Below are 16,531 nucleotides of genomic sequence, written 5' to 3'. Positions count from 1 at the left end.
GGTCCAGGTAAGAGCACTGCTACGAGGACAACAATGAATCTGAATTATTGAGTTATTGAAAAAATGTGGCAGTAACACAGTGTGGAGGAAGGGAGAACATACCTCGTGCTCAGCTCCTCGACCTGCGATTCCAGAGGCAGCCTGGAGAGCTGGGCTGCAGAGAGCTCCTTCCTATCACTCATGTTCAAGGTGAGTCTTGAGTGACTGGCTTGGCCTGTAGATTTCATCACAAAATGGAGCTTTAGTAAAACAATCTTTTTCACTTGGTGAGGCATCGAGTAAACCTCAGGAAATAGTGAATAAATGTTAGGGAATCTGCTCGGTTCTCCGGATAACCAAAAAGATGGTGTAAATATATAGGATATATATTTTACCTTAATCTCCTTTTAGCAAAATTAAAACATGAGGTAGTAACGTGTATGTTTACCTGGACAGAAAAGTAAAAAAAGACCATCCAAAATATTTAAGGGTCCCAAACAACAGGTGATAGAAGCAGTTGAAAAGTGTTATTTTAACCTTTATCTCATTGTATTTCATTCAAGCTTATGACAACTGTTCCTTACTGAATGCCAGGTACATGTGTGGCACACACTAAAACAGATTTTTTAAAGCACTTTTTGATCCTCAGCATATGAACAATGTAGGTTAAGCTCAGTAAAGCAATTAAATATGCCCTTCAAACTGAGACTGTAAATCAAGAGTGCTCTCCAGAATAAAGCTCTCTCAGAACACGCAGCATTGCTCCTGCCATTTCAAATGGACACAACAACTTCTTCCAGGGTTGTACAGAAAGGGTTATGAGAAAATATCTCAAATTTACTACTGGGCTTGGAGAGTCAACACTGTGACTGCGCAAGGAATCCCTATAACAGAAGAAGGCTCAGAGAGGACAGGCATGGATGATGTGCTCACGAAGCTCAGAAAAGAACGTAGGAAGCAACCACAGCTATCGTGAGAGAAGCTGAACTTATCTCAACACCAAGGGGACTGGAGGGTAGCCTTTGCTGTAGATAAACAGCTGTGTCAGTTGAGCAAATGTAAACGGCCTTCCCTAAAACAATCCACAGAAAGTACTGCCTCAGCCCAACACAGAATATAAAAATCAACCAGCAAACCAAACCTTGAAGAGAACAACGGGCTTGAGCTGGCTTCAACTCACGTATTTCTTCCTGGCAAGTGGGGGCACCCAGCACCCTGACACCCAGAGCAGTGACAGGAACCATGTTTGTGATTCAACTGCACATTGCAGTCGCTATATGGTGCCTATGTTGTGATTTCAGTACATTGCTGATGTATTTTTTCTAAATTAAAAGACATCAGACATTTTTTCTAAATTAAAAACCCACATGTCGCTAAATATCTTCAAGTAAATTTGCTAATAAAACATCAAATCCTCCTCATGTGGAATATATGAAAGAACCTGGTCTTAAAGAACTACAGTCTGACAAAACCACATGGGGAGAAAGGTCATGTTGTATAACAAAGAAATGCTTTTGAACTCGATGCTGTCTTCCACAGGACTGAGGAAAACCTGCTTTTACTTACCCATTCTCCTCTGGGATTATTCTTTGCTAATTAGAAATTTGGATAAGACAGAAAAAAAAAAAACAAACAACAAAAGCACAAATAATTTCAAAACACAACTGTGATGTTTCTAACTACTCAGCATCATTATCTACTTCCCTTGCACTGAGGAGACTAGAAACATTAGATTAGTAATTAGATCAGCTCTCTCCAATTTTGCACTTTCAGAAAGAAAAGAAAATTTTATGTTAATTAGTGGCTTCTCTAGTCTCTATTTTATGTTCAAGCCTTTCATTCCTTCTTATTTCCTCAACTATCTGGCATGAAAGCATTTAGATAACCTACACGCTCTGCTGAAGGGATGTATTACAGATTTCTAGACTTGTTTCTTGTACAAACTCCAGAGAATTTTGGCACATTACAAGGGGCTGGGCTCTCTTCAAACAACTGCAGTGAAAGAGCCTGTTACCTACTCATCTTACAGCCTCACAGAGGATTTCTTCTTGTTAGTCTCCTTGCCAATCCTTTTCTACATTTGCTTTTAGTCCTCAAGCAGGCAAGGCTAATGAACTAAGTATTTAGTTAGAAGGAACCTGTTGTGGTGGTAGGAACAATTTGCTTCCTCCAGCTAGGAAATGCCAGTCTCTCACAGGTGAGTTACCAAACTGTTACAACAATTTGATCCAAATGGCTCGGAACCTGACGAGTTCATCACTACATCAATTTGAGGCTGCGAGGGAAATCTAAGCTGGGCACATGCAAAATAACAGAATAGCACATCAAAGCTTTACACTACCGGGTTGTATAAAAGTTTAAGCTCAAAATATCAGTTAAATTCTCCTGTAAAAGACAGCACCAAAATGCCCCTGTACTATTTAAGGCAGGGAGTCAGAGGAAAAAGCTTGTGATTGATAGCTGTATTCTCCAAACTCCCACCTGCCTACTACCTCTCCCTTCGTACATCCTAATTTCTTCCACAGAAGAAACGAGCTGAGAGCTCCAAAGTGCCTTACATCTAAACCCTACTGGGAATCCTAAGAGGTAGCACCCAATACCACTTCTGCAAGGCCCAGCACTGCCCTTCTATCGGGTTCAATGTCCCATATCCTAAAGCCCACAGGCTGGAGCTCTTGGCTTCTGAGCACTCTTCTAACACCGTGCTGGCCGCTGAACTGCAACTCTCTGTTTTGTGGGGTGAGTCTCTCTGCGAGGATCAAAGTTTTTCTGCAGTACCTTTTCTGCGTCAGGCTCTCAGCTAACGCAGGTAAGGCAGTGCTAACAATCAGTGGTTTCAGAAAAAGAAATAAGTCAGTACTGGCTGGGGCCCTTGTCAAGGACACAAAAGTTCAGAATTGATGGATATTTTACAGAAAGAAGTAGGTTTTAAGCAATCTTTCAGTATCCCTGCAGGACAAAGCTCCTCTGCATCCTGTTCCTACATACCTGGTTCTCTATATTCCAGATGGGTGAATGGCAGTGCTTCACCTGAGGTCCTGAGCAGCTTAAACTGGGGAACTTCGCCCTCCTGTGTGAATCGAGACCATAGTGAACAGCACCAGGCGTTTTTTTGCATCACTGTGCTGCTCCAGAGAGGTTTTATTGCCAACCACTGCACTGTGATGGGAATTGCAAATGCAGTGCAGTTCAAGCAGCATTTCTTACCTCGCCTGAACTGCACCTAAGGAGAAAGAAGATACTGGTGCACGTGAAAGGGAGGTGACTGCTCATACAGGTGCTCAGTACAGAGCTGTAAGAAGCAGATGAGGTAGGATGGGTACACACAATAGGAAAAAGCCACACCACGCATCTGCTGCACTGCGGGGCTGTTGTCCTACAGCCAAAGATCATGTGTTCCTGCGTGGGCCAGGCCAAGAGCACGTACAAGCTCTGTTATGAGGCTTGTGACCTCTCCAGTCACCATAACTCACTCTGATGCCATCCCAGTATTTGCCAAATTAAAATGCTTATTACTACTGTTCGTCTCCTGGCATTTAAACTCATTTTACTTTATGAAAATGCATATAAAAAGGGAAGCCACTGGAAAAGTTTCCTTAAGAATATGTACCATTTTATTGGTTTAGACACCTTACAGAATCAGAGTCCTTAAGTAATAAAAGAATCTGATCAGAGAAATAAAAATTTAACATCCATCATGACTTCTCCTCCTTTAACTATGCTAGTAAGGCTTTCATATTTATAGCAGGAGATTATCATGTTCACGGTGTAATAAATTACACCAGATCTAATTACTACATCACCAGCAATACTTTTTCATCGACACTGACAGGCCTTAAATTGGGATGCGTCCTTTAATTCTGCTCTTAACCTTCAGATGAATCTCTCAGGCAGAAGTGTAAAGGGAACACAGCATGGTCACAGCAGAGACGCAGAACGGCGTGAAGTTCCTTCTGTAGACCATCATCCCGTGAAAACAACATAATGCAAAAGTCCTGGTCCCATTTAAATCTGTGTCAGAGCCCTCTTGAATTAAGTGGAGCCAGGATTTCACCCTCAGTATCAGTCCACTGCTCTGAGCAGGTCCAAATCCCTGTGTGTAAGGTCAAGCACTCGTGTAGGATTGAGAGATGAGAGCCCAAATGTTGCTGCTATTAACCACCGGGGTGGGATGGGGGACACAGCTGTGGGTAAGAGCTCCACCTCACCTGTTTTGCCCCTCAGAGGAGGTTTCTGTGTACTTGTGTTCCTCCCAGGATCCATTTGTAGTTTTTCAAGCTGCTGCTCCAAAAGGACGCATCGCCGCCGCTCTTCCTGAAGCCTCTTCTCAACTTCCAAGACTTTATCGCTGCTTTCCTCCACCCTGATACGCAAAAAAGGTGATTCAAGCTTATTTATGTCCTAAGTATAAAGGATCAGCCAGTCTTAAACACTGAATCCTACTCCATAGCTCCCAGCAGAGGGAACAAGAGAAGTTTCCATGCATCCAAAGGCAGAAATCCCAGTGCGATTCTTCCAGATGACATCCTCTACATTTGCAAAACAGAATTAACTAATGAGTATAATTATAAATAATAGGTTGGCTAGTGGAGGTTGCCTAGATCCCTTAACTCTGCCTAAATTTCCCACTCAGATGAGCAGGCAAGCTGCAGATTGCTGAGGGGAGATCTTTTATTAGAGGAATACTAACTGCATCTTTTTAAACACGGGGAAGAATTTGGAAGGAAAATAGTTTATAAAAACATTGTCAAGCATTTAGCTGTTCTGCGTCAGTTATCTGCGAGTACGAAAAGAAGCTGGACCTTGCTTTTAATAAACTTGGCCGTTAGACACTACCGTGGAAGGAAGCGAGTAGAAGAGATGCAATAAGGGAAGAGCAAACTACCTGCCTGTTCACCTCATGGAACACCTCAGAAAATCAACTACAAAAGTTTGATGTGCACCCACGGATGTATTCAGGGAGCAGAGCCTGACACCAAATGATCTAGAGGAATTTAAAGCTAAGAATTGACTGACACACTGTATTGGACAATGCAAATACAAAAAAAAATTCCTCCCTGGCCCGATGGGTGATAGCTGATTACTCCCTGAATCAAGAGATTTGATTAGTCTTATTCCCCTCCTAGCTGGCAGAACTAAAAAAAAATATTACAACTATAATAAAATTATATCACTGTCTTAAAAGTCTAGCTACAGGCAAGGCTCCAACCTCCTGTGGCAGTGAATTAGCAGGCGGGTGACATGCTATGTGAAATTATATTTCTCCTCAGTGGTTCTGAATTCATTAAACTTTCGTTTGACCAGGTGTTCCCCTAGCACCCGTGTTAGACAAACAGAGGAGGGAAAATGACAGGACTCGTTTTTTATGAAATCTTCTGCCAATATGAGCAGCAAACTGAAATCTTGCTCTAGCTCTTTCCCTTCCTCAGGCAGGGCCCGATCCTACAATCAGTCTACAAGCAAGTGTCTTCTGACAGCATCTTCTGCTCTGCGGTGAGTGGCTGTGAAACACAGTCATAAATTCTGGCTGCTGCTGTAGGAAAATGCTACTCTCATAACCATTCGCAGAGCTCTTCTCTTGGCTTAAGCAGTATGCATGTTCCTTGAGGTTTGTTGACCTGGACTCCTACAGGGGAAAGGAAGGGGAGGAACGCCTCACTTTTTTTACATATATTCATGTTGAAATATGAGTGGATGCTACATTATCCTGAGGTCTTCCAAGAATTATTGCACACAATCTCGTAAAATGTACTTTACCTGCAGGAGCTCTTGATAAATGTGTGATAACGGTGGAGCTGCTGAATCATCACTCTGTGGCACATTTTACTAGGAACTGCACATTTCATTAACTCTGCATTCTTCATTAGCCCATATTCGCAACGGCCCCAGTTCAGAAATCACTCAGACCTCTGTCCTTACCTAATTGCACACCTCTATTAGTCACTGGGCTTACAGACCTGAATAAAATGCACGTTTCTAGGATTTAGCCCTTAAAAGCACAGGGGATGATACCTTTACCACAGTTTTAAGAAACACACTTTTCTGATTGTGATTAATTAAAAGTTAGATAAATGAGAGATGGATTGAGATAACGCAATCAAGCAAACAGAACCTACTGTATTCAAATACAACCAGACAAAAATGTGTCTTCCTGTAAGCTGGAATACAGATTTGGGAATCAAATCGTGTTTAAGGCAAATTGTCTAGCTGGGAAAAAGTCAGTAGCTGAAAGGTGTCTAAAGATAAAAGACTTTGCTTTTTCTTCTCTCCCAAAACCTAGCTTGATTTTAACATTGTCTTAAATTGAATTGAATAATGGGAAAAAATGTCACCGTTATGCTTCAGTTAAACCAGAAGAAATTCATTTAAGAGAGGATACAGTGAAACTTAAAAGAATGTGAAAAGCTTCTGGAGCAGAAATCAGATTATAACTCTAATTGCAGTATTTAGTATTGGTGAATAAAATTGCTGCCTAAATAACACCACGCATACATAAATACACCAACTCCAGCTTTATCTGAGTGTAGCAAGCTTGAAGACGACTCCATTTTTTCTGCACTTTGTTCTAAAAGAATTTAAAAAAAATGAATCATGAAGTCGGCAGTGAAATTGAGCAGAATAATTTCAAACGCCCCTATTTAAGGCAAATTTCACAGTGGCAGAGTGCGGCATACCGGACTGCACGCTACAGACTCTCACACGTCTCAACTGCTCCTTCATCACAGCATCCCACAAAGGGCACGGGCAGACTCAGGCACTACCTTTTCTGCAGCACAGTGACCAGTTCCAGGAGCCTGTCTCTTTCCACTTCAGCAGCCTGGCAGAGAGCCTTGTGCTCTGTGATCTGCGTCTGCAGCGCTTTGAAATCCAGGCTGTCGGTGCCAGCAAGCCTAAAAGCAGCAGAAGCGCAAAGAGTCTGTTTCCCATTTCACGAATGAAAGAAATGAAACAAAGACAGCCTTTGAAAAAAACATATCAAAATACACTTCTGAAGCCCGAGCCAGAACACACAGCCAGGCTCACTGACTCCCCCCAGCATCATGCTTGATACTGCAATACACGGAATAAAAATATGTGGAAAAAAAGCCACTCTGAGTTTCACTCGAAAGGCCTTTCCCCTTGCAATGATGCTCTCCCTTCCCATCACCCTTGAAAACAAACTTCCCGCACTGAGCAGTTCACCAGCACTTGATTCTCATCTCACTGCTCCTGCCAAAGAGAAGCCTGCACGTGGATTCTCCAAAGTGCTGTGCTAAGCTATTAAATGGCACACTATTGATTTTCTTTAACTGAAAGGCTTCAGGCAGCATTAGTAAAATGATTATTCTTCTGCTGAGTAGGTGATGAAAGGAAGGGGCAATTTTTCCACGTATCCCATTACTGTGTACTTCATTTCTTCTACCTCTGCACGGAAATATTCAAGAATATTTCCGTTAGAGCAAAAACCAGGAGAAATCCTGGTGGCTGGGGATGACAAAATGGAAAAGGGGGATTTATGGGGCATAAAACTAGCAATCAATTAAAACATTAAGACAACAAGGAGCCACTGCAGCCTGTGCCAGAACCCTTTGACAGTATCACGTAGAGAGGATGGTAAAAGAAGTTGTTTGTTCTCTTCCAACCTAGAAAATTCTGTGATTCTGTGATTCTGTGAAACAAAGCTGAGGGCTGCCAGCAGCTTGTGGAGCACTGCAGGTTTCCTCTCTGGTTTGTGATGAAGTTTACATACGTACCTTCCAGGTGGGATGTTATTGCTGAGAAGGGGAGGTTGAGTGGCTGCCGATTCTATGAGCATATGGCCCATCTTGGACACTGTGCTACAAGGGCGAAAGCTCTGTTAAACACCGAGATCTACAAAGGGCAGGTTCTCACACACACATACACAGCAGCTCGCCTTGCTCTCCGTCCCCAAAACGCACTGCAAAACCACGTTGCGTGTCCCATGTACAAATATTAAAGCTCGGTTGTTGATCGCTGTGCTTCTGGAGGCACTTTGCTGGCCCTCCACACCAGCATTTGGAGCTGCGCGTCACAGCGTGCAGATGTGGTGAGCAGGAACAGCTCTTGACCCTGCTTGGCTCAAGCTGAACATGCAAACAGCCACAGCAACAGCCAGTGCTGCTCTGTTTCCTCACGGGCACTGCTTGGACCCTCACATAGAGCACTCACATCAGACACCCACTAGGATGTGAGCCAAGGACAGGTTACTGGGTTTCTTTGATGGTGTTTGTGTATCACTTGCTTTCCTAACCAACTGAACCCCTGTTCTGCAGCAAAGTGCAGACCTTTTCTTTCTAGGTGTCTTTTAAAATATATATTTTATAGTATTTTGAACTCTTCTGCTCTTAGGAAGATCTGTCAGACTGCTAACACTAGAGTACCGCTTCCAGCCTGGATGAGTTTTATGCATCCGTGTGCTTGGGACATAAAATTCCAGTGTTTGTTTTCCAGTCTTGAATTCAGCTGCCCAAAGGCAATTCCCTTTTCCTTGCCTTTAAGCTGCAGCTAACAGAGGGTAAAGCCTTAATATTGTGGACCAGGCAGAGCTGCCTTCTAGGCTGCGACTGGTTAATCCATCCTAAAATCAAGTTAAGGTTGGTAATGACGGAAGAGGCTGAGTCTAAAAATGAGGATTTTTACTCTGACATCTCCAAGGGGCTTTAGCTCCTATTTATAGCATTTTTCATTTCATCTTTCCTGATAGGAAAAGATGATTCACTAAAGCAAAATGGAATAGAGGGTTCATCAGCATATTAAAGTTAATGGAATGAGTGAGCCCTGCTGACCAAATTAGTAACGGCTCTTGCAGTTTTCAAACTCTTTCACCGCCCATCTGACACATCAGACATTGTCAAGACAGAGCTATGTCAGCCACGAACACAAGAAATAATTTATGCATTGCATTTATGGGGTTCTACAAAGCCCATTCCCAGCCTAGCTTTCCTGCTCACCCTCCTGCTTACTATCAGCAGACATTTGAAGTAATTGGTAAAAGGAAAAAAAAAGTGGATAAAATATAGATTGGCACAAGAGCACAACGTCTGTGGAGTTGGAAGAGTGAGAGTAAAGTCAACCACTCTGCCAAGAAAACTTGCAGATAAGTTCTAACCCTCATTCCAAAACACTCTGAAGAACATTTCCTACATTTTGTAGTAATGTTCTACTCAGACTTAGGGATACATCTGACAATTTTCAGGCCAATCTCAGTGTCTAAAATAACACGGTAGGCTAGTTAAAATTCCATAGGAGAAATTAGTTGTAGCTTTAACTTGGTAAAAGAATTTCCTCCTTCCTCGGAAGGCCAGTCTCAACTCCTCATTGTCAATTTGACCACGAACTTGTTAGCACCAAACCCTGTGTTTTAACAGGATGGGATACAACTTGTTCTGGTGCAAGTTATGGTCCCTTCATACAGCTGGAATGAGACAGAGTTACGTAAGTGTGAACAAAAATCAGATATAATTATATTAATATGACTATAACGTACATGGTCCTCAATAAGGCTTTAAAAAGGATGTTTGTTAAGAGCAAACAGCGTGGTGTGCTTTCAACATTTCTGCAAGGAAATCTTACTCAAAGCTTCTTTATTGATTTAAATAATGCACCGGTGATTTACTGCTTACCTAAAATGGGGCTATGCATTAATTTGCCACCCTGCTTTCAGGAGGCTGCTCGTTAGAAACCCTGTTTCTCATAAGAGAGAAGAAACACAGGCACTTAAGTTAACCACATAAACATTATCTGAGCCGGAGAAAGAGAATTAGCTGCACTACCATCATGCCAAATGTAGTAATGTCTGCAAGTCTGTGTATCTTTCTCCGCTCCAGGACAAAAGTCCAAGAGACAATGTGATTAGAAATTCCCATATACTGTAAACAGCCCACCACAGCCGCTGGCACACAGCACTTGTGGTTTGATGCAGTTGTCTGGGAAAACCGTGCTTCTGAATAACTCCCAGCAACCTAAAACATTGACTTGAGGCTCTTCTTACCGAGCAGATTCAGTCCTTCCAGCCTGATCACCGCCTGATGCCAGAGGCTTAAGCAGAGTAAAACGTGGATCTTCTGATTGCTCGGAGGGTGCTATAACAGCAGCTCCTGGATTGTCCCCTTGCTGGGCAGATTTCTTCTGTTAATGGTGGAAAAGGTCATAAAATCAGTTACACAGCTCGAAGGAAAAGAGCTGCACTAATGCCTGATCAGCAGATTATGGTTATTGCTACAAGCATGCCACAACTTTTGATTTACAGGACCTGCTACGAAACTTTTCTTTAGTTTCTTACCACTGCAGAAGAGAAACAAAGCAAAAGTCAGTAAAAAGTGCTGTTTTGTAGGAAATGATGGGGTACACACGGTGTCACTACAGAACCTACAATACCACTGCCAGCATTGGTTTGTATCCTTAACCCAAGCTTCATCTTGGACCCAATGCTCTAGCCCCTGTTTCTGAGGTAATTGACAGATTCACAGCCTCACCATTGTGAGGGTTTTGTATCTTTAGGAACTGGATGTCTAAATACCCTTAACAAAACCTGAATGTAAGGTACCAGACCACACAAGAAGCCTTTGATGGTTTAGTGGACTGCCCCTCAATTCCTGTGCCATCTGTACACCTTGCACTGTTACTTTTTTACACTAGACCATAAAAGTTGAAGACATTCTTAACCTGCTAGTCCCTACAGAGCCAACCTTCCTGATTCCTCCATCTGTACAACGAATTTTCCACATGGCTGAGACTCATCAGACTCCTACGACTACCACGGAGATCTGAGGGAGTTTTTAGAGTGGCTCGCAGTGGGAGATGAGAATAACTCACTAGGGAGTCCCATCACTCCATGAGGGGCTGTAGCTGGGCTCCACAGCAGCCGGCTGATGCTGCCTCACCTACGTTTGCCTGCTTGCTTCCTTCAGCAGCCAAGGATGGTCAGTCCCCATTGCAGCCCTACACCTGCTGTCAGGCTGATGTCACTAATATTTCTGTATTTTTCTGCTGCTTAAACAGGTTGAAGAAAGAATATATATAAACAGGAAAGAAAATTAGAGTTACAGGAGAGGACAGAAGAGACTGTCAGTAGGGCAGGTGTTAGTGGCTTCAGCTAGCAACCATCTTGGACAATACTGGAGAAGGAAGTGGAAGAACAGATCTAAAATCCTTACAAGTGTGCTCCTCTAGTTCGTTTCTCTGACTACCTGGAGTGTGAGTTGCCCAATCTCCTCTTCCAGCTCTTTAACTTTTGCCTCTCGTTCAGCCACCAGCTGTCTGAGCTGCTCTATAAGGCAGTTTTGCTTCCGAGCCTCGTTGTTCAAGTGCTGCCCTAGCACCTGCTGAGACTCCTTGTTCTTCTCATCCTGCTGGCTCAGGTGCTTTAAGATCTCCTGCATTTGCTTCAGCTGACTCTGATAAAATAGAAATAATGAGTGAGATATTCACTTTTGTACACAATTATTAAGACTCCCTGTCTTTTACACCCTACAACACATTTAGGAGCGTGAGGGCAAGCCACTGCCCTGCCAAACTCATTCCCTGGTGTAAGCAAACTGATGTCACTAGCACTACTCCAAGAATTTGGTCCACTATGCTTTAAGCATGAGCTCAGCTTGCCTTCCTCTCAGCAGCTATCACTTCAAAGAATGGCCCAGCACATCTACTTGTTAACACTGAGACATGTTCTGCTGGGTAAGGGCCGTCTGCCCTCACTGGTCCTATCAAGACTTTAGGGGCTGGATGGCTCAAGTTGAAAAGATTCTGAAAGGTTCAGTTTGCTGGGAGCTTTGCTACTGAGTGTAGCAGAAAAACAAGCAAGAACGGCTGGCTTTTGACAAAGAAATAGACTTTTTCCATAAACTGAATAAAAAAGGAGATTTCAACCTGTTTTTTGTGACATTCGATTATGATCAGACTGCGTGACAGTGACATTAAAAGAGGAGGGTAGTGTGAGAAAACAGCTATGAGGCTGGGCTGTTTTGCTGGTGGGGTTTGGAGTTTTTCACACTCTGACAAATCTAATATTGTTGGACAGTTTATTCTGACAGGCGAACAGACTGCAAGCAAGGTACTTCTTTGATGTGATAGATCAAAATTTAACCGCTCCTTCCAAACAAAAATTTTGTCTTTCTGTAATACTTTTAGTGAGAGTGCTCAAACTTAGCAGAAGTGCCAGCTCTTATTGGGCTCCCCTGTAATCAGCCTAATCTGCTGGTCAGTGCCCATATTCCCCTCGTGGCTGCCTGGGGTGCAGAAAGGTGAATGCCAGCTTAGTCATTAGCCTCTGTTGACTAAAAGCTCTGTACAGAAGCAAGGATAACTGCTTTTAAACTTGTGAGAAGCTGGATTAGGACTTCTACTAGGAAGTGGTGTATATTCTCATTTTTTTTTCTCATTATTGTAACTGGGGAAAACCAAAGCAATCCCACAAGAGCGTGACAGCGGGCATTTATTTCAGCATAACTGTGTCTTGAGGCCCCAGCAGTACTCCTAGTTTTGAAGGCTCCACGTCCTCTCAGCTCCAGCTACTGCAACTAGATGTGCACATGGTTTAGTATGCATGGTTAAGGTCTTGCGTGTTGTGGGCTGTGTAATACAACAAATTAAAGTGCAAGACTGCAGGCATTCCCAGAGAAAAATAAATAAATTACTATCAGGGCTGAAAGCAGAACAGAGAGTCCAGTCCAGCTTCCAGAGTCAGGGATGAAGCCCTTCCTCTACCTAACACATTTCTATTTCCATCCTTCTGCAAAATGTTTCTTCCAACACTTGACTCCAAACCACCCCTAGTGCTGTCCTGCAGCTGTTGTGTGAGCTGCTCCAAAGTGCACAAGGGCTTTAGCTAACTCTGAAACCTCTGGTTGTCACAGTTTGATTAATCAGGCCCCTGTATAAGGTTCTCTGTGTCATTAAATGACATCATGTTTCATCACTTAGAGAAAGAGGACTGATTGCAAGGGCTGGGATCAACAGTAATGGGCAGTACCAGTAAGGCATCTATGAGCTCATCATCGTGTTTTCCTTTCTCCAGCAGGGTTACAATCTGTCCCTTCAGGGTTTTCACTTCACTGCACAGCACTTTGTTCCTGGCTTTTGATGCGTCGAGTTTTTTCTTCACTTCCTCGTGATTTTTTTGGAGAGCATCGTGTTCCCCAGTGAGTTTCTGCAGATGCAAACACATCGTAGGAAGTGACAGTTACAGCCTGGATACTTTGGTGAGCTAAAGAAACCACATATTGTCCAGCACAATCAAAAATATGGCACTGGTGTATCGTATCATCCCTAACTAAGCAGAAAGTATAAATAGAACTACTCACTGTTTGCTTGCCACCATCAAAAAAGGTCTGTCTGACCAGAAATAGAAGGGAACTAGGTTGGTTTAGTATGTGCCAGGAAGTGTATGATAATTCTGTCCTAAAACATAATTCTGTATGCTCCTGATCGTTCATTTGTCTCACCATATTCCCATGGGGAAACTGTTTTACTCCCAGATAGAGGATGATGCTGCCACATGGTCTACTAGCAGCCCTGTGTGGCACATGCTGTCTCCTGAGCCATGCTTTCACCTAGATGGAAGCGGCCAGGGAGTGTGCTGGCAGTCATGTAGCCATGGACAAGTGCAAGGAGAATTTTGGAGTGGAGCCTGAAACACAAGGGGAGAGTGGAGCCATGCAGATTACAGTTACCGAGGGAAATCTTCCCAGTGCTGCGTGCCTGTGGCTATAAATCTCTTCCCTTCTCATGGCCAAGAGTGAAAGGTGTGCATTACCCCACTGCTCACTCTATTGCACAGTCAAATTGTGGGGAGAAAAGCAGCAGCTAATTAAGCTCTGGAGTGGTGCCAGGTGGCCTTTACAGAAGAGAATCTGGGAAAAGAGCTTAGGGAAACGTGCTTTGCAAGCCTGCTTGTACAGCTGACACCCCCTGCTGCACCCCCCGTGGTTCTTATGGACACAGACCTATGGATCCTTTACACCTCAGGGTTTACTGCGTGCCATGAGCCATAGCCCCTTTCAAGCCCTAAACGTGTTTATTGTTGTAGCAACTCAATACAATAGATGGAGAGTAAGACCCATGTTCAAAATGCCTCTTGGAAAGAGTCCAGTGCAATTCTGAACTTTACTCTGCTCAAATGTAGGAGCCCAGAGCTGTAAAGATGTACGAGGTGTGAGGGGGATGCTTGGATTTAACACTGCGTGGAGAATGCACACCTGGCCACGGGGACAGGGGGATGCTCCAGAGGTTGGATGCAGCTAAGGCAGGGCTTCTGTCTACATGTGACTTCAGCACGAAGCCAGCACCAGCTGCACTGCAACCTGTGGCCTCTCTCCCTCTTTCTTACATCATACATCATGCCCAGTTGTCAGGTGGCCACGTTTCAGGCCCAGTGGATGCATCTGACGTGTGAATCATGAAGCAAGGGGGTGTATCATGTACTGCAAAGATACGCCTTGACATACAATACAGAAAACCAGCGCAGAAGCTTCTTGCACAGGCTGTGAAGTGTGGCATGACTTCTTCGAGGAGATTGAGTGGGTTTCCAAAATGGTCTTCAAGCAGGGCGTGTAACATACATCCCAAAAGTAAGACAAGTTCTTACTCACTATGTACCCAAGTAGGACTCTGTCAGCTCACAACATTTTACCTCCAAGGCTTCTTTCTTTTCTTTTTCCAAGCTGCGAATCTTCAGCAAGTTCTTCTCTTGGGCTGACAACTTCCTGGGATCAGCCAGCGCCAGCAGTTCCTCATCCATTTCACTCAGTGATGTTCTGCTCTTGGTTTGACCCAGCTGATTCTCCAGCTCTCGAACCTAGGGCACAACACAGTGGTCCAGCACGACAGAGCACATAACCAGAGCTCAGAGCTCACTTCTTGGCATTATCATGGTTACACAGAGCAGTGAATGTTTTTTTTTTCCACATTTATATTTGTTAGATGCTAACAAACATGCAGACACTTAGGGCATCTGTGCAGGGAGGAGATACGACCTCAAGACCTACAGGAGATAAAGGACACAAGGGAGTTCTGTGCTTTATCAAAGCCGAATGTGAAAGCAAGGCAGAGACCCCAAAGCATCCTGAATACCACTAAATATGTACATGGTCAACGGAATAATGTTAGATCTCCTCTAAAAGGGCAGACAACCACTTACCCATATAAATTTAAGCATCTCAGTCTTCAGCAGAACCATCATCCAGCATGTCCACATCTAAGGCACAGTTGAGCAGCCTGAACACAGGTATCTGGCAATGTTTTAGATGCCCTGGGGTTCTGGAGACACACGGCACAGGATCTACAGGACATCCCTACTCCTCCAGAGCAATGACCAAATGTCAAAGGAACACCCTATGGCATCTCAGCTGGCACTAGACACCAGTGTGTGGGCAACTGAACTCAGCTGCTGCATATCAGCTTCACTACAGATTTATTTTACAGTCAGGAGAAGGAAGCAGGATCACTTTGGATCCAGTGACTGTATTTACTGTATCACCACTGACTACAGAAGGGGCCTGTGGAGACTGGCTCCAAAATTTGTACAGTAGAGTACAGTAACAATATGCACAGCCTTCAGCTGAATCAAAGGAAAATGTAATTTTGTAAATCAAAGGAAAATGTAACTTGCCCATGGGAAAACAGAGATTAACAACTTCAGTCAGTGCAAAAATCACACTTCATTGGCATATAATTCAACACCAGAAAAATAGGAGGACTGTGTATCAAATTACCTGCGAGAAGTTTTTATGTGAGTCAGACAAACTGCCTCCCTGTCCCGAGCTGACATTTCAGCTAAATTGTGCCCTTCAGAAGATGCAGGAGTTAAAGATTTTACTTAAGGTCTCGAGGGAACAACTTGAACATCTTATCTGGCCTCAATTCTTCCCATCTGACTTTAGGCACTGAACAAAGGTGTCTAAGTCAGAGCACAGAGACTGACAGGGCTCCTTCTGTACGCAGTGGAGAGAGGCACCTTCAGAACATCCTGGGATTTTAACTAGGCTGCCACAGCTCTCCAGAGTCACTGAACTCTCTCCTCTGACACAGATGCTAAAGATCCACAGTTTAAATATGGAGGCTTGCATGTTTGCAATAGACTAATTAGCAGGAATTCTGAAAGACTCTGCACACATCATTACACGTTTAAAATCTAACACACTGTACCCATGCACACACAAGCACTGAAAACAGTCCAAAAGTTACTGTTAAGCTTTTTATTTCAACGGTTGCTTTCCTCAACACAGAAAATGTATTTGGCTGTGTATTTGTAGTAAGCTTTTTGTCCTAGGACATATCTTATCATCAGGTTTAGATGTTAAGAATTACTGAATGACGAACCAACAGTTTATCTCAAACATCCCACTCGGAGCTTGGATGCAGGCCCTGTGCAGGGTCTCAACTCACCTTGCTTTGGAGAACAAGAATTTGCTGGGCTCGCCCACGCCAGCTGCCAGAATTGGTCAAGAGACTCTGAATATTCACATCTTCACCGACTTCATTTGCTAAAAGCTGTGAAGAAAGGATTAGGATCAGCAAAAAGCCTAGGCTGAAATATCTGTGGAGGGGAGGGGAG

The 16,531-nt window shown here is 43.6% G+C and overlaps 1 protein-coding gene across 3 annotated transcripts in view; it reads right to left on the bottom strand.

Moving 5' to 3' along the window:
• Positions 1–16,531, bottom strand: part of CCDC13 (coiled-coil domain containing 13) — a 30,478-nt gene that overhangs the window by 770 nt on the left and 13,177 nt on the right. For all 3 annotated transcript variants that reach the window (XM_084509873.1, XM_084509875.1, XM_084509874.1), the window contains exons 7-15: positions 16,363–16,467; positions 14,609–14,773; positions 12,950–13,126; positions 11,169–11,375; positions 9,971–10,107; positions 7,713–7,796; positions 6,741–6,869; positions 4,188–4,342; positions 103–214 (exon numbers count right to left, since the gene is read on the bottom strand). In XM_084509873.1, the coding sequence (XP_084365999.1) occupies positions 103–214; positions 4,188–4,342; positions 6,741–6,869; positions 7,713–7,796; positions 9,971–10,107; positions 11,169–11,375; positions 12,950–13,126; positions 14,609–14,773; positions 16,363–16,467 (1,271 nt within the window). The remainder of the gene's footprint in view (positions 1–102; positions 215–4,187; positions 4,343–6,740; positions 6,870–7,712; positions 7,797–9,970; positions 10,108–11,168; positions 11,376–12,949; positions 13,127–14,608; positions 14,774–16,362; positions 16,468–16,531) is intronic.

The sequence above is a fragment of the Aythya ferina genome (assembly GCF_964211825.1).
Source record: "Aythya ferina genome assembly, chromosome: 2".
NCBI classification, from domain to species: Eukaryota; Metazoa; Chordata; class Aves; order Anseriformes; family Anatidae; genus Aythya; species Aythya ferina.
This window is presented reverse-complemented; position numbering and strand designations above follow the sequence as displayed.